The 26605-nt window shown below is 36.7% G+C and overlaps 1 protein-coding gene across 1 annotated transcript in view; it reads right to left on the bottom strand.

Annotated features, from left to right (window-relative positions):
• The window catches only part of LOC140228816 (uncharacterized), a 136078-nt gene that overhangs the window by 60759 nt on the left and 48714 nt on the right, over window positions 1-26605 (bottom strand). Inside the window, exons 9-13 of the mRNA XM_072309089.1 lie at window positions 24794-24832; window positions 17069-17127; window positions 15821-15974; window positions 14788-15045; window positions 13362-13552 (exon numbers count right to left, since the gene is read on the bottom strand). Coding sequence (XP_072165190.1) covers window positions 13362-13552; window positions 14788-15045; window positions 15821-15974; window positions 17069-17127; window positions 24794-24832 — 701 coding nt within the window. The remainder of the gene's footprint in view (window positions 1-13361; window positions 13553-14787; window positions 15046-15820; window positions 15975-17068; window positions 17128-24793; window positions 24833-26605) is intronic.

Below are 26605 nucleotides of genomic sequence, written 5' to 3'. Positions count from 1 at the left end.
TTGCTGAGCACCGGTCAACCGACCAGGATCTTTGGGCATCACTGTAAATTGATGCACGTTCTCAGATTAACATCATTCTGGCAAACAATGTTGCACAAACTCTACTAATGAATAAATAGCAGGGCATATAAATTGGTAGAACATAAACATGCATGGATTATTCCACACCAAACTATCAATAATCGGTGTCTGTGAAAAGACTGAGTGGAAGATTCTACAAGAGACACATGTTAAAGCCAGGTCAACGCAGAGCACTTGTTATGCTTTGAGACTTTAAAGCTAAATTCTACTGGACACAAAATAAGGATATCATAGAATCACAAGGAAAATGGCCCAGCTGTAGTGCAATATTTTTTTTTTTTTGTCAATTGATGCATTTGCAGTCTCCCACCTTTCACCAGCAGTAGCTACACTTGTTCAACAGAAAACAAAATAATCAAATTCATGAATAAATAAAAAATAATAACAAAAATAAAAATAGACATATTGGATATCAAATGTATAACTTTCAGTAGATATAAAGTACTTGAGTAGAAATGCTAACTACAGCAAAACAATTCATCAAAGACAAAAGACATCTTATCATCATTTTTAATTTTCTCACTTACGGTTCAAATCAGATACAGGTCCTAGACTGAGATATAGTTCTACATTAGTGTAGTGCTTGTAATGAAAAAGAAAAATAGATGTAAAACATCAAACTTAATTCTTGTGTCATTTTTCATTGAAATCACATTATATCAAAATCAAGTTTTTTTTAGTTTACTATATAGCATCTTTCCATTCTTTGAACAGAATGCTTTGATGATGACCAGGGGTATATCTTGGTATGTAAAATTCTACTTACTACTATTGAAAGTGGAGTATTGATGCAAAATTGAAAATTTATTTTAAAAAATTAAATACAAACACCTTTAACGTCATCTGCTGAGAATCCTGGAAAAAAAAAAAGAAATACTCAACTGATTCAACATTGCTGAATCATTCTCAAAATCATGCAATGCCAACAGAACCAAATCCTCTCTGTAAAAGCATAAGGGTGCTAATATCAAAACATGAAAATTACTGGGTTTATAGCCAACAAGTATGTTGATTTTCGTTCCATGTTACAATGTTTACATGGTGCAAAATCCTTCACGCTCAGCCAAGTTGGAATCTGTAGGCACTGGCCCAGATCTACCCTCAATGATGCAATTATGTCAATGTGAAACAAGACCTTCCGCACCCTCTCAACTTTGCGAGAGTCTCCCCCACCCCCCTTCTACTTTTTGGATTGGACACAAAATCTATGACAAGATCATGCACAAACAGGAGAGTGAAAGAAAGAGAGAGAGAAAGAAGGAGAGAGAAAGCAATTAAAAGCACAAACACCAAGTCTGGGCCAAGGATGACAGGGGTAAAAGCATCCTTCCTCCATAGACAGCTAACAGGAGACGGGAGTCGGGTGTGTGGTTTGGCACCAGTGGGGGATGGCGGGAGCTGGGGTGTATCACTCCTGTCTATACCCTGTTCCTATGGTGATGAATTGAGGGGAGCCAGTGCCATGTGAGACCTAGAACTTCAGTTGAATTCAGATCAAATATTAGGCAGTAGTATTAGGTTTTATCAATCATGCCCCTCGCACTTCAGAAGGATCCAAACAACCTCAACTGGTCGGGTGCTTGCTGGACACTGTGGCTTCACCAGTCCCGTCTAAGACACCATTTTTTTTTTTCTGTTTGATGCTGAATATTTTTTCATCATAACTTTTATAATCCACTGCTAGTATTTCATTACTTAGAACAAAAAACCCTCTCTGTCATTTCTGCTTATTTCAGCTGCAGAATTATCACAAGCCTCAAGATTCACTAACTTTTATAACTAATCCTTAACCTGTTGAGGACAGGCTGATGTTGCTTCAACATACATTTCCCATAGACACCTGCATAAGTATGTTAGTCAGGACTCATCTTCAAGAGGGTAAATTACCAATATGTTCTAGAAAATTCAAGTTTATATCTCTGTCTCAAATAGGCCTATTTTTTTTTCAAATTTTGTGCAAATTTGATAAATCTAATCAGTTCTATTAACTCTTTCTCCAATGTATGATATGCAGTAAAATGCAAAATTCCCCCACGTTAGTGGAATAAAAAACAAAACAAGCAAGGAGCAAGAGTGATGTATACTGAATTGTACCCCTTTTTGAGAATGCTAATCTAATTATGTATCTATAGACACATTAAAATGCAAGTCATCAGGTTTATATACTTATCTACAAAGCAACATATTTATTTTGGTGGGTTAATTATGCTCTGTATATCAAATACTTCACCTAGCAGCTCTTTATATCTTGCAGCTAATGTCAATAAGTTGCAATAGGATACATTTCCAAGTCTCTTTTTTTTAACCTCCAGAGTTGTTATAAAAACTCTGGAGGTTTACACTGGTCTGAAATCCACAACTTCTGATATAACACCAACTCTCAACCACCCATATCCAGGCAATACTGCCAACACTTCAGAAAGAACTTTTTTAATGGAATCACAGTCATGAAGTGGTACTCCAATGCATTTACCAGATACTGCCATTGGTAGGTTCATTGACGCATGAAGTCTACATACATATTGTAATTTACAAGAGTAACAGATTATTTTTGGGCCCTTGTAATGTCATTTAGAGCAAAAAGAGATATTGAGTACATTATATATTTTTTAATCTTTATATGTTTAAAGGTAAAGGTGTGGGGGCACTATGTCCCTCTCGACCCAGGTGTATAAATGGGTACCTGGCAACGCTAAGGTAATAACTAGAAATGTCGCTATAGCGACTGGTTATACCCCCGCCAAACAACATTTCATAAGCTTTGGTCAAACAACATTTCATAAGCTTTGGTCAAAAAACTGAGGAAGTAGTTAAATCCGCAAGATCTTTCCTTGATCTTCTGCCATTAATATGCCGTTACCATGGCAACGTACTTTCGGGTACTGTCGAAAATGCGTCTTGCACATCTACAACCAAAGGCACACATTTGTACCAAGTTTCATGGAAATTGGGCAAAAACTGAGGAAGTAGTTTGCAATACAAAATTTTCCATCATTTTGGCTCATAATATGTGAGCTGTTACCATGGCAACATACTTTTTGTCACTGTCAAGAAATGTGTCATGCTGACCTATATCCTAAGACAAACATTCAATATGAATTCCATGAGAATTGGAAGAACACTGATGAAGCAGTTTTGCCATGAAGCATTTTGCCCTATATTTTACCAATAACATGCCGTTACCATGGCAACGCACTTTTTGCCACTGCGGAAATATGTGTCTTGCACATTAAATATTCAGATGAACATCTGTACCTAATTTCATAAAAATTGATCAAAAACTGTGGGAGGAGTTCGCGACGCAAGATTTCTACCCATTTTTGCCCATAATATGCCGTTACCATGGCAACGTACTTTTGGGTACTGTCAAAAAATACGTCTTGCACATCTATAACCCAAGGCACACATCTGTGCCAAGTTTTATGGGAATCGGTTGACAACTGAGGAAGTAGTTCGCGACGCAAGATTTGCAACGGACCAACCGCCCGACTGACCGCCCGACCGACCGCCCGACCGACCGCCCGACCGTCCGCTGATTCCTATATACCCCCTTCAAACTTCGTTTGGCGGGGGTGTAATGATATCAGGGCCCTCTGGTAGAACAGTAGCAACACTGAAGAGACTACCCTGGGTAAATAAGACTTTATTATTATCATTATAAGCATGATGCAGAATGCTCTCTTTAATGTTTGTAGAAAGAGAAACATATTCAAGGAGGATTTTGTTATACATGAACCAATAATGACCAACACTGATGAAGATTGATTTAGTGTCATACGTTCAGTGTATTTTTTAACACTGTTAAAGACATACCTTATCAAATAACATCTCTAAATATCTGAATGGATACCACAGCATTACTGACAAATCACATGCCTTGATTGTGTATGATTTTGAATTTCATAATCAAACTGTATCTGACTCCATGAATTCAACCTAAAAACATTTTCAAACTGATCCAGTAAGAAACTGGATCTTATAGAAATGTGTTCATTGTTGCTATGTAAGTCAATATAAGCATGTAAGTGACATGCACAATCTGAGCAGTTTTTTTTTTTTTTTGTCTTTCTTTCCACTTGACCTATGGATATCTTTCAGACAATTGAGTAAACAATTTATCTCATCATTATCTCGAAATCAAAACCCTGCAGATAAGCATTTTGTAATGATTTATTAGTGTAAAGAAAAGATATTAACTCATGCGTTAACAAACATTATCATGCAAGATAACATCTTCCAGAGTATTTTAATGTACAGTCCAAAGGTGACATGATTCCACATTTTAAAATCACAGACTTCCTCGTGTGTGCGGAGATAAGACTTGTTTTCAACAATTCAAAGATAAGAGGGTCATGTCATTAGTTACATCATTGCTTACTAATGGAAAAAATGACCCAACTGCACATGTGGATAAGATGGGAAGTCCCCTAGCACTTCCCTCTTTCCCTGTGGCTCAAAGGTAGCAACGACATCACCCTTGAAATGAGAGGTTAGCTCTTAAATGAATACATTATAAAACAAATCCCAGGATTCTTCCTCCTTCTATGAGTCCACTGTTATACAAGAGCAACTCTACAAATATGTTGATATTAGTTGATTGTGATATCACTCATCTGTTACAGTCTCATGTGTATGAGCACAAAATATTCCCAGGTATATTTTTCATAGTTAATTGTATGTTTAAAAACTCTACCCATCCACCCCCACAAAAAATAAATACATAAATAAATAAATAAATAAAGATAAATAAATAAATAAATAGATATAGATAGATAGATAGATAGATAGATAGATAAATAAATAAATGAATAAATAAATAAATAGTTAAATAGTTGAATAAATAAATAAATAAATAATACCTTAACTGTGTAAGGCCCAGCACAGTTACATAAAATCACCACATTTTCTTTTCTCATGCAATACAACCTCATTGGCTTTTTATAAATGGGCAATGGATTAGCATTTCTGACATAGTACTGAAGATTCCAAATTGATAAATACTGTTCAATCTGGTTATACCTCCTATCTGACACGTTTTGCTTTGAGTGAATTCTTCTTCCCGATAGCAGGTAGATATTTACTTTGACTGAAAACTATGACATGGGGATGAGATCTAGACTGGGTAAAAACAAATGCAAAACAAACCCCCAGTGTGTTGAAATAGCCTATATCTTAAGCTCAGCTTGGACTTGTAAGTAAAGATAAAGTGATGTCCTGGTAACATATCAAACAAAGTTTCAATGATGTCACATAGTGGGGACCTTGGGGCACTTGATATAAATATTGACACTCTCACAGCATGGGGAAGGATGACTAATTTACTACCACACTTGCTTACAAATAAACTTTATGTTCTGGGTATGAAATACTATTATGAGATATATTATCCCCCAGGGTGTATATGTAAACTATCACATATTTGGTTCTTTTTTTCTTTAATCAATGTCAGTCATTCCACTATCTCAAAAAAGAAAAGACAAGAATAACAGCCTTTGTATTCTTACATAGCCTCCTGTTTCTAGCATATAAATTGATTCACTACATCACTGGAATGATAACATTTACCAGGTACTTGGTCCAATTTTTCTGGGAAGGTCAGTTTGTATTAAAATGCTCTACTCCAGCCATATATTGTGATTGCATTGGGCTTTTGATATCCGACATGTTCAAAGCTAAAATGAATCATATTTTATTCTTCACCTGAAGGACAGGTGATACTAAAGGAAAATACCTACTATTTAATACCTTGCCAGCATTGTCTCATGTTACTATATAGCACCTCTGCATACATTTCTCTAAGGTCCGATGGATCTGCTTTATATGTTTGTTGGCACAAAGAGTGTAACGTACAGCATTTAAGCTGCATGATCAGGAACAATGTTTGATAGGCCCTTATCGCATCAACTTGGTGCATGCAATATGCAGACTGAGGAAACATGGCAGTGAGTGTATTTCACTGAAATATGACATGAGAAAGGAGTTCATGGCACTAATTGTGATGAATCCAGCGACATGTTTTTGGCTGTGTCCGCGTTGTTCAATTAGGCTGAATTCCTCCTAAACTGCCTGGCGATCTCAGGTTGTTTTTCTCTCCCCCATGACTCATGTTCCACTTCCTCTTTTGGTGCAGGACCTGCCGTATCATATTCCACTGTAATCAAACTTTTTTTTTTTCCTTCCAAACACAAGCCATGAGCTCACATGCACTTCTTCATTGCTCTGTGATAGTCATGTACCATGTATTGAGGGAATTACATGAACTCATTAACTAATTTTGGAGTATAATCAGTATGAAATGAGTAATCATGCTACAAGTAAAGGGACACTGTGACATCACACACCAGCTATGTGGATCAGATCGTGTAATACGTGTACTCTTCATGACTTGTTATTCACATCAAGTCACATGAAAGCTGTGCAATAAAAGCAGGTGTTTTGTGTACGGTCCCAAAGTCACATGCCCACATTATAGTTATGCAGTTATCAGAGGCCTGCCACTCAACACTGCAGAGGGTCACATTTACCACTCTTTTTGTCTTCAAAATACAAAAACAGGCATAATTTTATATACGGGGAATACAACTTTATAATAATCATGGGGCAGACGACATCAGATAATAGTGCCCTCCTGCCCTCCCATTGACTATACATAACACTTTTATTTATTTTTTTCATTTTTTTGCAGCTCCCCCTGCAATATCATACGGGATTTAGCTATGGCAATTAAGTATCCCTGTCACTATTAATAAATGATACATGTACCAGATTATGTCCACAAGGGATACAGAAAGAAAAGTAATACTTCAAACAGCAAATATATGCATAAAAAAAAATCATAACATTACATATGTATGTACACATATACATGGAGAAAAAGACAGAGGGAAACCTGTATGCAACAGGTATAGACATATAGATACTTACAAAGACATAAGTTTGTATTGTGCATATATGCCCAAATAGACAGGATACATCAAATAAACAGTGTAAAAATATCATTTTCACATGACAACTGCTGTCAAAAATAGTGTTTATGTATGCTTACTTCTATTTAGTTTTTGTGATTGATGTGCAGTATCGGGATAAAAACATTAAATACTCTCGACTTGGAAGTGCAGTTGATACAGGATATACCAGTCTTGTTTCAAAACACTTAAAGGCAATTAGACATGTAAGAGTGAATAACGTGATATACCAAAGACATCACGAAATGGTAGTATACTGCAGCATGCAGGGTATTATCAATCCTCACTTTATCCAAATTAATCAGGAAGGCACCTGGTACATTCATCGAAGTATATCCTATTTGTGGTTGTGCGCCAGTTTAATAGTCTATCAACATTTGTTGTCATTTGTTGTGACAAAGTGGGGCTATTCATCAGGAATAACAAAACACCTTCAAAGATGTAGGGAGTTAGCAACCTATTCTGAGCTTTGTGAACGATTACAACTTTATTACCACAAAGCGAGATGCGATGAGCTCTGGGGTGAAAATGCTGATTAAAAAAAAATTGATGCACTTCCAACATGAGCTCACTAATATTGCTATGAATATTTATGAGAATTCAACCATTCATACGCTCAAAATCACACACAATTGCTTTAGAATTTGGAGTGAAGGGCCTCATTTCTCACTGGCCCATTTTCAGTAAGTTGATAGTTCAACAATTTCGAACTGCAGAGCGTGTAATTTTCAGAATACACCACAGACAACCAACCTAAACCTGCTTTAGACAAAATCAAGAGCACAGCTTCTTCATTTACGAGAAATATCACATTTGTCACTTGCTTCCTTTTGCCAGGGTGGGGCAGTACAGGTGGGTCGGGTTTGCTAATATTGCTAATACATGTAGTGTTATGAACATTTCTTACTTGGGGAATGATGACGAGTAATTCCATGTCTAATTTTCTGAAAGAGTACACCTGAAATACTTGGAATACAATTTGCATGCTTTGGTTATTGCTATGTCAGGCAGTCATCAGGCAGGCTTTCAAATTGTTAGAAACAACACAACCTTTGTTTTAACTGGCATGCATAACACTTGGATGTATTGCTAACCCAACTCTGAAATTTCTTATTTTGTACAATGGCCTATAGGAAGCTATTTGTTTGCCCATATTTGTTTTATTTATTCATTTTTTTTTTCACAATTGAATTGGGGCAGAGTAAGTAAAATCATATGACTGCTGATAAAATTTGTGTGTTTGCTTTTTTTTTGGTAAAAGAACAATAAAACAGACAACACAGACTTGGCTTGAGAATAATGACATGACATCAGTATGAAACCAAAGCACCAGTTACCTTTTTTTTTTTTATTACTCTTGGTTTTTTTTTTGTGCTTTTTTGTTCTAATTGGTGACTCATTAAGTTATTTCTGGAAAAAAAAATATGTGCAGTTACAAATTAAACACATCTTGACAAGATCATCTCGTCATACTGTTGAAAATTACCCACAGAAAGTTTGTCTGTACAAGGAAGTGCAACTGGACCAGAAAATATGTGATATCCACATCATTGTTTGGACATGACACCCCCGGTTTACGTATTTGGACTAAAAGAGTGACAACGGCAAACAAAAAAATTGCCATCCTTTACATCACGTTTACTCGGGTAAAGGTGAAATTCCTCACCATGTCCAACCCATCTTTACTGAATGTAGTAAGAAAATAGAGTTACTAGTGGCAGATTTTTCTATCAAAATCAAACTTAATATGAGAAAGATATAGGATTCTGAAGTAGTACAACCATGTTTTCATAGAAAGTGATATTCACAGTATTATTCAAAATAACATATGCCTTTCACTGGAGAATGCATTGAAGTCCTCTCCTCACACTTCCTCCCATGACCTCCTACATAAATCTTTCATAAAATTTTGAATTCTTTTGACACAAAATCAAACAAAAGAAATAACTTGTATCTGTCACACATTATTAGGGAGTTTTAGATTTGCAATGCAGACATTACGAGGAAAAAGAAACTGTTCTGCACATGCACAAGAATGCTTATATCAAAATTTGAGTTTTCATGATGGTTGTGCCATTTTAGCATCAGCTCAAATTCACGCCACAGAGAGCTTATTGATGCCCTTGCGACGAACAACATAAGGGGCACTATTAACTTTGTATAGGCTGCATCTTCGCGAAATCTAAAGCTACTTTGCAACATGACGCAGGGAGAGAGCCGAACAGTCAATGCAACCGTTATCTTTACGTCCACATCCCAGATCTAAAACTTGCTATTGTAGTGTGGTAATGACTCAACAAATGATGACTCCCGGGGAAAGGGGTTGTAGTTGCTAAATTATGAACAAGATAATTTATTTTCATTACAATTATTTTTGCACAATCAAGTGGAAGCATTGTGAGGTATCAATATCATAACCTCTTCCGATTTATGTGTGGTTATGACCAATATCAACATTTAGTGAAAACTTGTGAAGGGGTAAAGGGACTATACAGTGGGAAGACTATGTATTGCAAAGGATGGACTGACTTGGAATATATCTGATTATCCCAATAATGCTTTGGAACACGTTCACACAACAGGCTCTCAAGAGCAGCCTATTTCTGACAAGAATATCCAGCAGTTATTTCCTAGTATTCACGTAAGACATGTACAGTACAGTTGAATTTGCTTTGCTCCACATAATTTTTAACTGAGAGCAAACATGAGCTAGTCAGCGAATGAAGATCTATTCAACTGAAGATCCGTAAGATCAGCCGATCTGTTTCCTTTAAGATTAAATTACTTCATCATTTCAAGTTCGCTTTTGGTAACATTTTTACCAAGTTTTTAGCTAATTTGATGACTAGTAGTACTATTGAACATTTATTAAAGTCACCTTGATTATAATGTAGAACTGTTTTTCACCATCTTCACTTTAGGCTACTATTCATGGTTGGGCAACATATAAAAGTTCACATTTTTGGACATTCATATGGTATGTGGGTAGTAGACACTGCAAGCACATTTTTACTATTTGCCTGCGGGAACCATGTGTGGTTAGAATCAGACAACCTTAAAAGTTCATGTTGTGGTAACCTGTAAACCAATGTGACGGAAGCAATGAGATCCGTGAATAGAAGTGGGTGATACCATTTCCACACAGACAGGATATCCATTTCATTTTCTTTTTCTTTTTTTTTGTCAGCTGTCAGCATAAGCTTACAAAGACTTTTTCCAGTATTTTTAAATGCAAATTTCATCAGGGTTCTTAAATGTCCCACTAGGGCCCCCCTCCCCCCCCCCCCCCATGGAGTCTACACTCTTCTTCCTTACAAAAAAGAAATATAATTCAACTGACAGAGCTGCATGCTTAGAGAAACAAAAACACCTACAACATTGAAATTTGCATCCAACCCGTGCATCCACTTTGAAAATTTCAGGCACGACAGCATACTTATCATTTCATGCACTGTTTACTAGTGCACAAATCAGCACCATTTCAGTTTTCGCTTTTCCTCAGCATAGAATGTGGCAGTTCAAAACAAGACCTAGCTCAATATTTACACTGCCTCATTCTCCGATCGTCCGATGATGATACGGGACAGTTTCATAACATTAGGATATCATGAATGATAGCCTTTAATACCCATTTACATCTCCTAATATTGACAATAAACAGTGCTGCCCTCATAGGCAGAAATACAACACAGGCTGCGCATCGAATCCACCGGGGAGCTAATTGACACATACATCGTACTTGTAAATTACGATTCACATATCACATCACAAACTCTTTGACAAAGCCCGAGAAATGATGTCAGCAGTCAGTAATAAAGAAAGTAACAATTAAATGATATCAAGGGACTCCACTACTTCTTTTTTTTTTCAAAGACATGACGCAGATTTATACTAGATTATCTATGCTCCACTCGTTTTATGCCCCCATTGATAGAATTTTGCGCCAATCATAGAGTGCCAAAGGCAGGGGGTTGCTACCTTTAAGAGCGAGTTGCTTTCTCTCGGAGGTCACAAATACGGGGTCTCCATTGAATGTATGCAAATGAGCAATCTTTCCTTCCCATCACTGTCAGTGAGTCACTTGGTTTCCCTGTACACTTCCTGTCTAGGAAACATGCTGTCCCCCACTCACCCCTCCCATTAAACACCTGATACCATACCCCCTCCCTATATGCCCCACTCCCCCCTCCCTATATGACCCACTACCCCTCCCAATCCCCATCCCATCCCCACGCACTCCCCTCTCCCACCCATCACAGAGCCTGCTATTAAAGCCCTGTCAGCTGCCACACAAAATACTTCCGACTCTGAAGCCAGTCTTTGGATTTCCTGGGACGGGGGAGGGGGAAAAGAGGTCAAAAGCTTTCCAGATTCCCTGATACCTAAAGCCATGGCATACATGTCTGTTCATCAGGCTGACCCCTGCTGTGTCACAAGTGGGACTACCTAGAGAGACAGTCACCTGTCCTATAAAATGTGCCTAAGTTTTGTGCTAGCAAGAATAGTAGCCCTATACTTTAGCAGAAAACAACTTCCAACGATGTAAAGATGAATTCACATTAATCACATATTCCTTTTATCAATATTAAGTAACAATACCCTAGCACTGGTTTTTATTACCAGAAATAACTCACTTATGCATGCATGTCACAGTCGAAGTTTGGGTAGTTTCATTTGATTATGATAATTATGAAGATTTGTGATAGTAATGATGCCGATAGCTGAATGCTGTGTATCGGAAAGTGTGAAGGATGTCAATGAACCATTTACTTGTCTACCAATCATAACATCAATTATGTTTTGGACAAAACAGCTTTTTGCCCAGTGCAAACACTGTCTCCCATTATCGTTCACTGTGTTGAAATCTGTATGTTAGAGCATGTACATTTTAAGTATCTTGATGTCATAAGATTGGACTGCAATATGAATGCAATATCTACAAGAAGTAGGATTGACCCAGTACATATTGTAAGTAATCAAAACCAAGAAAACTAAAAAAAAACTAAAAACACAAAAAACTAATGAACTATACATACAACAATAGGTCATTACGACAAAGAAAAGTATAACGTTAACTACAGAGTTACATCAACCAAGTACACACGTAACCATAACCAAGAAGACTTTAACATTATGCTCTAAACATCATCATCATCATCATCATCATCACTACTATGATAATGATCCTGTCATCCTGTCAACTGTCATCAGTAGAATCATCATCTCATTATTATCATCCCATCATCATCATCATCATCTGATCATCTCATCACCAGCATCATCTCATCACCTTCATCATCATTATCATCATCATCATCATCATCATCATCTGATCATCTCATCACCAGCATCATCTCATCACCTTCATCATCATCATCATCATCATTATCATCATCATTATCATCATCATCTCATCACCTTCATCATCATCATCATCATCATCACCATCATCATCATCTGATCATTTCATCATCAGCATCATCTCATCACCTTCATCACCTTCATCATCATCATCATCTGATCATTTCATCATCAGCATCATCATCATTATCATCATCACCATCATCATCATCATCTGATCATCTCATCACCTTCATCACCTTCATCATCATCATCATCTGATCATTTCATCATCATCATCATCATCATCATCATCATCACCATCATCATCATCATCTGATCATCTCATCACCATCATCATCTCATCACCTTCATCATCATCATCATCATCATCACCATCATCATCATCATCTGATCATTTCATCATCAGCATCATCTCATCACCTTCATCACCTTCATCATCATCATCATCATCATCATCATCTGATCATCTCATCACCAGCATCATCTCATCACCTTCATCATCATCATCATCATCATCATCATCATCATCATCATCATCATCATCATCTGATCATCTCATCACCAGCATCATCTCATCACCTTCATCATCATCATCATCATCATCATCATCATCATCATCATCATCATCTGATCATTTCATCATCATCATCATCATCATCATCTGATCATTTCATCATCAGCATCATCTCATCACCTTCATCACCATCATCATCATCATCATCATCATCATCATCATCATCATCATCATCATCATCATCACTATTATGATAATGATCCTCAAAAGAAACCAGCATCATCATACCATCATCATCAATATAATCTCCATTCATTACTGACTCTGTAATGACCCTTACATCACCATCACTGATTATTTTTTCTACAATTATATTTAGAAATCAAGTCCTTGTCCGACAGACTTTCCTGCAACAGCACGACAGTTAAATCACTCACCTTGCTCCCGATGAGAAATGTCTTCAGATCATCGTCAGCTGCCATCTGGTCTGGTGTCTGCCCATCACAGTTCTTCAACCTGAGGGCCTGGTCGGCCCCGGGCCACTGGCAGAGGAGGGCACTGATGGTTCGCAGACCAAACTTGGCGGCAAAGTGCAGGGCTGTTGGATATCTTGTTAACTGCTTTCCACCTGCCAGGAGCAAAACGTTTACAGTTTATCTTTAGTTTACCCTCCAGTATATGAGATGATATTTCCACCAAACACGATTGCACCACCTCATAATGATACCATAAACAATGCAGTATTTGAAATTGAAACCATTCATGGAGACTTCATGGAGTCATTATGTCCCAGACCTATCAATCATAATACATGAATACCAGTCACAACAGTATTAGCACCACAATTTCCCAATTTGAAATGGTGACTGCATACTGGAAATGCAAAACCTGGGAGCTATGCATGACAGCGTGGAATGTGTTCTGCAGTACGCTTGATTCTAAAGTGTACATGTATGTCTCTACATGCATACTCACAAATATCATCAGGGCACACACATTGGGCACTACTGTACCAGAGTGGTTTCATGACTCAATATATCAAATACCAGGTAATGATTACTGGCACTGCAGTAAAGTGTGTCAAGCAATTTGCAGCTTACTGGCACACTTTTATTCAAATTCTTAAGTTCTAATTTCCAACCGAAGTTAGTGTTGAAAAAACCGATAACAATGTAGTCTATTCGCGACCAAAAGCTTGTCCACAATGATCCTTCATTGTGACATCACATTACCAGTAAATCAAAACTGAAATTAAACACTACATCATAAGATTCACATCCCAAGTGCCATTTCCATGCATCCCCTTATTTTGATATTCAAAACCAAATGTCAAGCCACAAAACACTTACGCTATTCTATAAGACATATGTACACAACTCTAAACCATCATTATAGTGACATCAATAGGCCACTTCATAAACAGGAATTATCACATTTGAATGATGAAACTTGAATTTGATGCCATTCACACATCAGGTAATACAGCACATGGTTGAAAGCAAAACACTTTTTAAATCTCTGTGTGCTGTCCATGCCCTGACATTGACCAGAGCATGAACTCAGGCAGTGTCACCTGGGCTTAGGGAAGTGAGTTGAACCATCGTCGTGACAAAACCTTTGCTTTTGTGACCCTTTTTCGCCCACACTGTGTGAGACAAACTATTTCAAATGTCTCTAAACAAACAAACATAGGATTGTACACAGTCTGCATAGAGATGCAGACTGCAATCAATCAATGATTTTTCATTTGCATCCAAATACAGCAAACATCAGTCTTTGCATCTTGTTGCAGAGATCAAGTAGTGTGTGTGTGAACGGGACTATTGACCATCAAAGCAGTCCGGCTCCCATCTCCCAACTTACCTGTGGGTTGTACTGGCAGAATGCTTCTGAAACCACTGGGTGGCATGTGCCTCTTGCAGCGCTCGTGGAGCACGTTGTCCAGCTGGTTGCTGTCCGCCGGCGAGATGCCCAGGGACTCGCAGATGAAGTTCAGGGGGTGCAGCGTCTTGTTGAGAATGTCCCCGAGAATATCGGAATCGCTTTGGATGATGAGTTTGAAGGTCGCTTTCCGACTACCATTGTGAGACAACGTGCACTTGTATGTTCCTCCCGGTAGGTCTAAGGGACACAATCATACACATCTATATGGTTGCACTTAAGCTGAAAACAAAGGTATTAAATCCATGCACAATACATCTGGACATCAGAGATAAACTGAGAAGTTGGAAAGTCTTGAAATTCTGCCAATTCTTACAATTGCAGAATAATTGTGGATCACCAAGAATTCTTTTAAATTGGTTAGCTAGCTACAGATCTATTCAGCTTTAAAACAATGTGACCTATATCAGCCATACCCGGGGGGCTTCCAGTATTAAAGAAGAAAAGATTATTCAAGGGGATATGCAATGAGTCCGGTGCATTGCTATGTCAGTGTATAAATCAACTATTGCTAAGCATACTGAAGCCCCCTCCCCCCCCCCCCTTATCGATGAAAAAAAAATACATCATAAAAAACAACAACACCCAAACCAAACAGTTTAGGCCACCTTTGAGCATAGGCATGCCTTGGTATCAAAACAGTTGATTTAAAATGCTGCTGCATTGGAGACTATGAAGAGAGACATACATATATCTGTATCGAAAGCATCACGACCATCAAGTTGAGAGTACAATATGTGGACTAATCCTGCATGATTGATGTGCTTGTAACAATGTGCTTTATGTAAATAATTGCTATATGCAGCACAATTGTAAACAAAAGTAGAGATTATGCGATCTTCATGAGACATTCACACTACCAGTATATACAACAGGCTATTTGAAATGTACTGATGATTACTTGGGACAAAAATAAGTCACTGTTCTATGATCACAAGGTTGTTTGTTTTCTTACCCTTTGGTGATTCAAATCTGAGTGTGTAGGGATTGATGTATCTGGCGAGGACATCACTGGACTTGCTTCCGAATGACAAGTGGACTTTATACGAGCCCTCGTTGTCTTGGACGACGTTGGAATTCGGGAAAATTACGAGCACTTTTTCTCTGACCTGCAATAATTAGACAAACCAAAGCACTCCATGTATTCCAAAGATAAATTCAATTTTATTTTCTTCCTTACTTTCTAGCCATTCTAAATGTCTTTGTAAATGGAACAGAAAGGTTAATTCTGAAAAAAAGATGTTATGTAAATATTCATAAATGGAGTAAACATCAATTGATCCAGATTACACCTTTCAGAGGGAAATCCAGGTGTACTCCTTTACCATTAAAATGTGTAGATTTCAGAGAACTTGAGAAACGTAACTTTTGCAGAATAGCAACAATTGGTTATAGCAGGCACATAACCAAAGTTCAATTTCACACCAGGCAGTGTTCACAGTCATTGTTCATTTACAAGAGTATCAACTGATCTGATCCCCTTTGAGACTAACTGAAAAGATGGTGATGTAAAAACATTGCTGTGCACAGAAGACATACTAATGCCACACTCTCACAGGGGAATAGCTATCTTCATTCGGATTAAACATCAGTCATGGTATACAAATAATGAATGTTTATGAGTTCAATGGACAGAATATTTCATGAGGTGAAAGATGAAATGATCCATTCAATGAGGTGCAGCCAAGTTGAATGGATCAATAATTTCATCTTTCACCGAATGAAGTATTCTGCCTATCTGTATGAATGAAAAACATTTATCATTTGTTTTATGTAACACCTAAAAATATATCCTTGTCATTTGATGTTTTATGAATTTAGAAACAAGAGAGAATGTTCAAGATCTGAGATCGAGAGAGTGTTGAGCGCTATATGCTATTGCGCTGTCCGTTAATATGCTTGATCGCATGCACACACTGCAAATGCAGTGTTCTACGTACATAGTGTGTCGGGCTCTTGGCCTGCGTGCAAATGGAGCAAATGGCATGGATCCAAGATTGCACGTTAAATGGAGCCACAATTGCACGAATTGTGACATAAGAGTAAAACGGGACAAAAAATGATCAATATCACACAACCAATCAAATGACAAGGATCTCTTTAGGTATTATATAATTGCTGATATACTATGCATCTTGTAACCCTGAGGTATTTTCTGATTGCATCAACAGGTGAGGACCGGTATCCTGTGTACGGTACGCACCCCTGTTCTAACTCTGTCCGGAGCCACTAGACACTGGGAGCCCCTGGCTGGAAGTGTTCCTATACACAATCACAAAAATGGATTGGAAGATGAGAGTATGGAGGGAATGATGAAAAAAAGGGTAAGAAGAAACCGAGCATATTACCATAATTAATAGTTTATCTTACCAAACTCCAGGAACTTGTAGTAAGTGGACAGGAAAAATTCATACATTTCTTGTCTCGAGTGTTAATGGTTTATCTTACCAAACTCAGAGAATTTGTAACTGGACCCAAAATATTCATACATTTCTTGTCTTTTGTGTAGCCAGATTTGATCAAGTCTTTGCGTAAAGATAAAACCAGACAAATGATTAAGTCCTGAAAGTTTGTGACTGTATTCTTTTGAATTTGAAGGACTGTCACTTTCAGGTGTCTTTCACTTTCATTAAACTGCAATCACACACTAAAACGAAAGGAAACTATTGAAATGCACAATATCTGACGCAGCTAGGCTGCAACAAGTTGTTGGTGGAAATAGAGTTGCCAAGATGAAGAATCATAGATTCAGCATATTCCACATATTTTTCACTCTTTCATTCATTCATACAAGTTTGCCATATGATCAAGTCTCGTTTATTGCTAGTGTGGGAGCTTGGTTGAGGTAGTAGAAAGAGGCAATGTTCTCATCAGATTTTAGAAGTAAAGAGCAGGAGAAAAAAAAAGTGGCAACCAATACATCCTCACACAAACAGACAAATTGTAACAAATTAGTAATAATCAAGAGTCATGCAGTTAAAGTCTGTTCATGCTTTCTTTTCTTGCATAAATGCACAATACAGAGTTATTTTCAGCCAAAAAACATGCAGAATCAAAAAGCTTCTATTTCAAATTCATGGTAATATATCTACGTAGAGCTTTTTTATTAAAAAGAATGAAAACTTGACTCATTGTTTATCATTGGGACTGAAAATCAGAAAACTGGAGGGAACATATTCAACAACACTTGCAATCAAGATATAAGATTACAGAAAATGCATTTGAACACACAGGAAAATTCATCAGCAACAATTGCAATGGCTAGTTTCTTCAAGCAAGGATAACAAAATTTCTCAAATGAGAAAATTCCATTCTATTCCTGATAGCTTCACATTTTGTGCTATTGCCACAAAATTTATTTAAAAAAGATACTTTGATATCACTACCATCACCAAATCCAAGTTGCTGGCTGTCATGCAGGTCAAAATACATGAATACATACTTGAAAGTAAATATATAACTGAATATAAATACATAAATCTTAGCTATATACATATATATAATATACACACTCATGTATTGTATACACATGTACATACATAAAAACACACATACATTAATTCTGTACAATGAATGCAACTCCCACCACATATTTCTACAATGTACTTGACCTTTCACACACTCTATGTTCATCCTGCACATATTTGATTGCAGTATGTGAAAAAGTAATGCACCAAAATGGACTTTGATCATGGATGCCTTGTTTTGTCTTTTGAAGAATACAGTGTATGTGCATATTCTTCACTTTTGAGTCCATTTTGTCTTTTAGTCCAGCAGCTTAGTCAAATATCTCAGACCTATTGCTCTGCTTTGTCTAAAAGCACCAAATTTGGCACACATGTAAACTGACCTATTCTAAGTAAATTTAGATATTGAGCTCTTTAGAATTCTGACCAAAACTACCATGGCAGCCAATTTGTCAAAACTAGCTGTCATTCAGTAGTCAAGTAACATGGGTAAGTGTAAATTATTATAATGCATCAATGTTCACACATTTGTTAAACCAGAAGACTATCATGTGGTTAAATAAATAGAAATGGCAGCAGAAAAACAGGCATATATCCATACTTGATGAGAACCTCATGGTCAAAATCTTAAACCTGATATAAGATGTAAACACTGGAAATGTGCAGAATACGCTCAAGTATACCACATTATCAATAATTAGGGCCTCCTGGATATATCAGTGCATACTGTTAGTAACATAATATGTAAGTAACATATCAATGGTTGTTTTCTTTTGTTGTTGTTGTATTTTTCTTGAAAAAATACAATGTTCTATCCTAACCAAATAATATAGACATTTTAATAGCCTTATTGCCACAAATATGGTGCTAATGATTCGTATTTCTACCCTGATTGCTACCCAATCGCTATTGTGGCGATACTAAATAGCGGCCATTTGAAAAAATGGCTGCCATTTCTTTCCTTGGCAAATTTTAAAAGGGCTAAATATGCAGATTGGGTTAGAATAGTTTAACTACTTGTGCCAAATTTGATGCTCTTAGACAAAACAGAACAATGATTCCACAATCCCACTTGACTCTTTCATGCTTGCATGCTTGTTTTACCTATTGTTATTGCTTTATACCTCATTCTTTTGTTTCCAGAGTGAGAGCAGAAAGACATACATATTTATATACCAAACACATTAGGGCTTGAAAAAATGGTGAGCAAGCTTTGGCATACAAACCAACACCCAACCCACATCCACATACACACACACACAAGGACACACACCGAAATACAAAAGATACTAGGTGGAGTATTAAATGGGAGAATAAAGACATTTAGAACACTGTCATCACTGATAACATGGAAAATAGCACAGAACAGATCAGCATCACAGACATGAGAATTTTTGAAAAAGGTGGCTGAAGCAAAGATTACATTCTGAAAAAGATAGGAAGGTCCTGGAGTACATAGTTTCATTTGTTGTGGCGGTGACACCGAATATAGAAAAAAACAAACTTGTCTATGTGTCACTGCTATCATTCTAAAATGGATGTACAGAAAGTGACACAGAAGACCTGAACCCAGACATAGAGCCCACAGATTGATAATGATTCATGAAAGGTTGCCTGTGGGGTTATGAACAAAATGGGACGAATTATCGTCACAGAATTTTAGGTTGCAAATACACTGCAAAATACACCACCATGTGCTCTGGAATATTGAATGCTATTTCATATCTCATGAAGAATTCATACACATATCTTCTGCCAACATCATAGTATCAGCATTCCGTCCACTGTAACACTTTGTGTGCCACACTATTCTGAGAAAACATTGTTTTTTTCAAAGCCATTAACTTTTTTTTTTTTTTATAGAAGCGTTCATGCTACAAATGCAAGCCAGTGAAGTTGTAGAGAAAAAAAGCAAGCTTTGCTGTAATATGTAAATTCTATGACAAAGCTATGGCTATGATGCTTTCAGCTGACTGTTAGGTGACTGTATACAGATATTCAATCTTTCCAGTGATTTAAAACAGTTGTATGCTTGTTTATTCCAATTCTTGGACCTGTTGGTGTCAAACTTTAAAGGTGTTTCTGTTTTCTTTTTAAACGAATCTGAATGCTCTACAATATGTTTATATATCATAACTTTTCCCAAAAGACAAAGAAAAAGAAAAAAAGATTTCCCAAACCCTGGATATATTCCACAGATCTTGACTATGCTGACAGAGAATATTTCTCCATACAGAATGAAGTTGTTACTACCGCACCTCGATTGTGCCACATGATAGTTATTTCACAATGTTTTTGTTGTTGTTGTTGTTGTTTTTTTTTGGCCATGTGGATTTTGGGAATGAATACTGCAAGCACAAGAGGATAGAATAAGAAAACAAATTCAAAGCATGACATTCTAGACTGTTTTTTGTTTGCGCGAGAAAGAGAGAACGGCTTCTGGCTTTAACTTCTCATTACAGGTTCAGTAATGAAATGCTTTTCATTATTTCAATTTCACTCAATCCTGATCTTAGCACCGGAATTGGTTGGAAGACAATGTACTACAGATGATACTTTTTTCCCCTGTTTTGTTTCTATCACAATGTTTTACCTTAGAGTGCTTTCTGTTGAGTTTGATTACACAAGACTTGAAACTGAACACTGCATTTTTTGTAAAGTGGTTTCAAAACCGAAATTACATGGCACTGCACTTTTAGTGTCTTGCCAACACTTTGAGTATGACAAAGGAAATTATATCTGGGTCTAGAAATATCATATGAAAATCATAATGATTCATAAATATATCTTAAATATTGTTCAACAATTTCAATGTTATACATAGCTTACTTAACAAGTGATCTTCTTACCCTATAATGAATTCTCTAAAAAATCACCAAATGTTAAAAAAGACAGAAACACACAGCTGAAAATGCAAACAGTAGACAGACTAAAGGGATAATGAATATTGAGCGCTGATAGCTACATGTAGCTGAAGATGAAATTTCATGCGCATTATCTGTAGCAGCAGCAGAATCACACAGTAAGCATCATGAATAAAGTCTTCTTTTTTTGACAGAGAAGCTTCACAGTGGAAAAAGCAGCTGGAAAGAAGTGTGTCAGATTTACTTGCTTACCCTCAGTCACGTAGGTATCATTTATTATATCTTCTTCGTCCATCCTTAAATCTGACAAGATTATTATATAAAACGGTCAAGTTGTTGATTAAGACATTTTGATTACACACACATACAGATTACACACACACACACACACACAACCCGATATGAGTAAAATGAGCTTTTCCATATTACTATGAATGAGGATGTTTCTACCCATTGCAAGTAGACTAAAATCAAATATGCAGAACAGTAGAAGAATCATTAAAATCACACACACTCATAATAAAAGAGTTATGGAAAATATGAAGTTTCACGTAATTGCACAAACAGTGACAAGTTAGATGAAGTGGAGATGTTAACAATTCAAAATATTATACCAGACATGGACACAGTTCTCTTTACTTATCTGCAAATAAATCTTGTCTACATTTCCATATCTTCAATCAATAAATCAATAGCATAAATCATTCACATCACATCAAGTAAGTGTAGAGTTATAACAGTAGAGTTGTAACAATTTTTGAGGTGGAGGGGCTGTATTCAAAAGCTGATTTGAGTTTTTGATTTCATACACACAGTGGCAGTAGCAGTGTGAGATAGTGACATTTTTATCACATCTTATTTGCATAATGTGGTTGCCATCAAAAGTATTGTTTTGTTGAAACCTATCACAATGTAAAATTTCAGCTACTTTTTAAATCTATAGCCTATATCAATGACACTTATACTGTTGTGCTACAGTGGTTTTACTCTATTCATTTATAGTGACTTGGACTGAACATGGAGTGGTTTTCCACATGAAAGGCTTGTGATGCATCATGAGGGGTTAGTGTCAGGGAATACAGCGTAAATGCTACAGATGTAAAGATTGATATATGACTTTGGAGTAAGAACAGGCAGTACAGATGATAGATATATTCACTGCATGATATATGACAATGTTCATGGAGAGAAATAAATGGCAAAGTATATATTTAGGACTTTACAAAATGGTCCTATCCTTTATATGGGTTAACAAGCTTCTCTAATAGCTAGTTACAAAGTCAATAATCATGAGAAGAATATCCAAACATTTACAGATTTCTTTCATTCTGGTGAATATGGGAATCTTCAATTCTGGAAAAAAAAAAAAACTTCTCTTGTACAAAATGCTTGTGTGTTATGAACTATATTGCTACTTTACTTGTACAAAGCGAAATCATGCTTCATCAAATGATGCTGTACACCTGTTAGCACAGCACCAATCACTCCAAAGTACAAGTTACGACATGCAAGGGATTAGCAAACACAACAGTGTGATCACTCTTTAGCCTGTTCCCTACAAGATCAACTCTCCATACTCTTTGCACACGACTAATCAGATACCCATAGCTAAACCATATCACCCTTATTCCCACATTTTTATTATATGTTAAGGCAATGGGTGAAGCAGACATGTAAATCCCAATGAAAGTTTCTGTTGTTGTTGTTTTTTTCTACTTCACAATATAATTCAGTCTCCACATGTACGCACACAGGGTAAAAGTGGTAAAGCAGAAATGGGTAATATAAAAAGTGCACATGACCAGTTTAATTTAAATATTAGTTGATACACAGCATACATGACAAATGTATTACAACACAGTGTTACACACACATACACACACACACACAGAATATCAGTACTTTTTTTTTATATAAGTAAACCAGATTGCAATCTGTGTGCAAGAAGTGTCATTACGTTATGCAAACAGTAAACATCAGTAAAACAAGTAGTTAGAATTATCTACACAAGCTACCTTTGGAACAGTCTCACATGCCCAAGGTATAGCCAAGGCTGATTGGTCTGTTTCAAAGGTACAAAGTGTTGGTACTTCTGCTATTAATGCCCGAACCTAATGATGTGTATTATTTGTTTTATAAAATGATTATGCAGATCCGTGTCATTTAATAAAACTTTGCAGAAGCCATTTTCACAGGTAAACAAAACAATGAAATCTTGCCCATTAACATGCCATGCATTGTGATGCAAAAGTGCTAATGACGCAGTCAATAGCAAAATTACATGTTAGGCAAAATAAATGCCTGGTCGTGTATATTCTCAAGCAATCGTATGATCATGATCTGCTTCATCATTTTATAAAAAAACAAACAAAACAACACTCCGCAACATGATGATGAAACAAATCTACCAATAACTAGTAACATTGAAGATGAATCACAGGAACGTGGAAAGGAAAAACAAAATGCAGACGGAATTGATTCTTCAGTCATTCACATACCACAAGTTGGCTGATGACAAGGCTACAGAGGATAGCAAGAAAACAAAGCTCCCCCAATGATGGCAAGAAAGGACAAAGTTTTTTGACTAGAAGATCTCTGAGACAACAACCAGTCCTATTGCATCACATCACAAGAGTAAATGATCCAGGCAGGTTTTCCTTAGCTATGAACTGGATATTTCAAACTGGAAGAATCCTTACATGCTCTTTATGATGTCTTTGTGATTAAAAAAAAAAAAAATACAAATGTCTTCTAGGATACTAGGATTTACACCCCACTGAACATATTTGTGTTTTAAATAGGGCAAAACTAGTGATCAGCTCTCTGTATCCTCATGTTTTCAGTGCTGGAATTTATTTAAAATTAATTATCTATCTCTTAGGTTTGACTTCTAACTGATTTTTGGAAATTAGTCACGGCTAAACTTCATCAAAATTATGACATAAAAGAATGAAAGTGCCGACACATCAAACTGACTGCAATTGCACATTAAGCACATACTGTATACGCCATATATTTCGCAAGTCTGAATTTTCATGAATTGGGAATTCCCGACGATTTTGCAAGTGGTTAAATTCGCAATCGTCGAGTCCTGTACGCCTGTACTGAACGGAGAAATGTAAACGCATACGTCACATTCACATCGGGATCGGAGTCAATATTTTCGTGTGTCTTTAATTTTGTGAATAGCACCTGACTCGCGAAATTCACGAAAATAAAAACCTCGCAAAATATTTGGCGTTTACAGTACCACGTACATGATCTAGGAACGATTTTGAAATGTGAGAACTTGCAGCAAACTGCAGTCAGTCATTAAATGGTGACAGAAAGTGAAACCATGGAAGAGGAGTGCATAGGATGTAAGGCACATAGGAAATATCAAAAAGAAAGTTTTCCCATCTCCAGTGAATAGACATATGACATATATACCATATATGTACATATATATTCATATATGAATCTAACATAGAGGAACACCACCAGAAGTGAAGGGGTACAGAGAACATGACGGTTGGCATGGCAACACAGATTGGTATAAGGGGTGGAATGATGAGCAGAGTAAATATTGCTACATCTAGCTTTTATCAAGCACCTTACCTTGGATTTCATATGTATCATCTGGGAAGCAGTTATCACCTATTGAATAACATCATTTTGAAGAAAATTGAGATGCAGCACCCAAAATATGTGCAAGGAATGCAAAATACCTGACACTGATGAAACTTCGAGGCATTTTCTTTCTTTCAGTCATGTCACAATAAATATGATCTTTGTTAAAACAAAAACAATAGCAGTCAGATCACTACTGAACATAAATTCTGATGTAAAACAGGTATGAACTATAACAACATCAAAAGCATATGTATTTTTATATTATATATACATATATATACATATACACACACATATATATCTGAAATAAATGAATACGCAAGAGAATTAAAAGTGTGATAAGATTTTCAGTTTTTGAAGAAATGAGCTACATGACAGCCTCTACTCACTTGTTAGACTTACAAGTACATGTATGAGCTTAGCATTGACAAAAAATGTGGATGTGTCCTGCTCTCATCCTGTTATGGATGCATAAAAGTGTCTCATCGTTAATTATCATTTAAATCGTTAAGACATTACTCCGATCCTATACACTAATACTCTAAGACACTTCACGTCAAAGCATATCAATCACAGTGCATGTAATGATGGAATGGCCGTGTACTCTCTCCATTCCAAGCATTTCATAGATGAACCACTTTCACACGAAGAAAGAAAGAAAGAAACAAGCAAATAAATAGAAAAATATGAAACACCATCACCAACAGCAATATAAACTGGTAAAGCAATCAGCACTGACGTGAAATGATTTCCTACACTGTACTACAGCAACATCAAACAAGTATTGTTCAACTGAAAATACAAAATTTACATACTGTGATTTAAAAAAAAAAATAAAAAACTGTGTGAAGGAGAAAGTGAGGGGTAGATATGGTGAAATGGTTGTTGTTGTTGTTTTTCAGAAACTCTTTGACAGGACGAACACATTATGTCTTGCTATGAAAACTGCTATGAAACGGTAAACCCATAAGTTACTTTAAAAAAAAAAATCTGGATACACACCGGTAGTGGTTTTCAACCACACTTTGGCAGTGAGAGATGTAAAGCTTCTTACTCTTAATCACACTTTGAAAATTGATTTAATTACATCGGTGATATAGGACTCTCAGTTTCAGAATGTAGAGCTCTTGTCATGGAGGTATTCATTACATCCCTGAACACTGTAGGACTATGACAATTTACTTGAACAAGATGGTACTACCTATGTCTAAATCCATCACATTGACTGTTCAATAGCTGCTCATTGGCAGCTCTCATACAATTATAATTTATCATCGTAGATAATATACAAAAAAGGATAAAAATCACTACACCAAACTTGCAGAGAGGTCATACTATTCAGCTGGTAAGAGGTTTGAAGTTTTGTAAAGCCAACTATGCTACATTAAAGGCAGGAATCATGTTATGACCTGTCAGATATGACAAACGAGGGGGAGAAAGCAAAACTTACAAGAATCTTTCCTTAACCCTGACTGTGCTTTGTTCAGCAATGGGCAAACACACTGGAGTGCTTTCTTTGCCAATTTTGCACAGATGTCTTGGAAATCATTGCCATTGAACGGAGATTACCCAATCCCCCCTAATCCCAATTGTGTCACCTCGGTCTTCTTGTTGGACTGAGGCTCATTGCTTCACCTGAGAGGGCTGGTTATAAACTGTACGACTATGTCAAGTTTGCAGGGATTAATGAATGTGGAGGACAAAGCTTGGCAAGTGAAGCTATGTGCCTGGGGACTTAAGGAGTTATAAACCTTGAAGTTCCTTTATGTTTCACTTGTCATCTTGCAGCAGTTTCCT

Source organism: Diadema setosum, chromosome 5 (genome assembly GCF_964275005.1).
Source record: "Diadema setosum chromosome 5, eeDiaSeto1, whole genome shotgun sequence".
Taxonomy (NCBI): Eukaryota; Metazoa; Echinodermata; class Echinoidea; order Diadematoida; family Diadematidae; genus Diadema; species Diadema setosum.
Note: the sequence above shows the minus strand (reverse complement) of the source record. Positions and strands in the feature narration are given on the sequence as shown.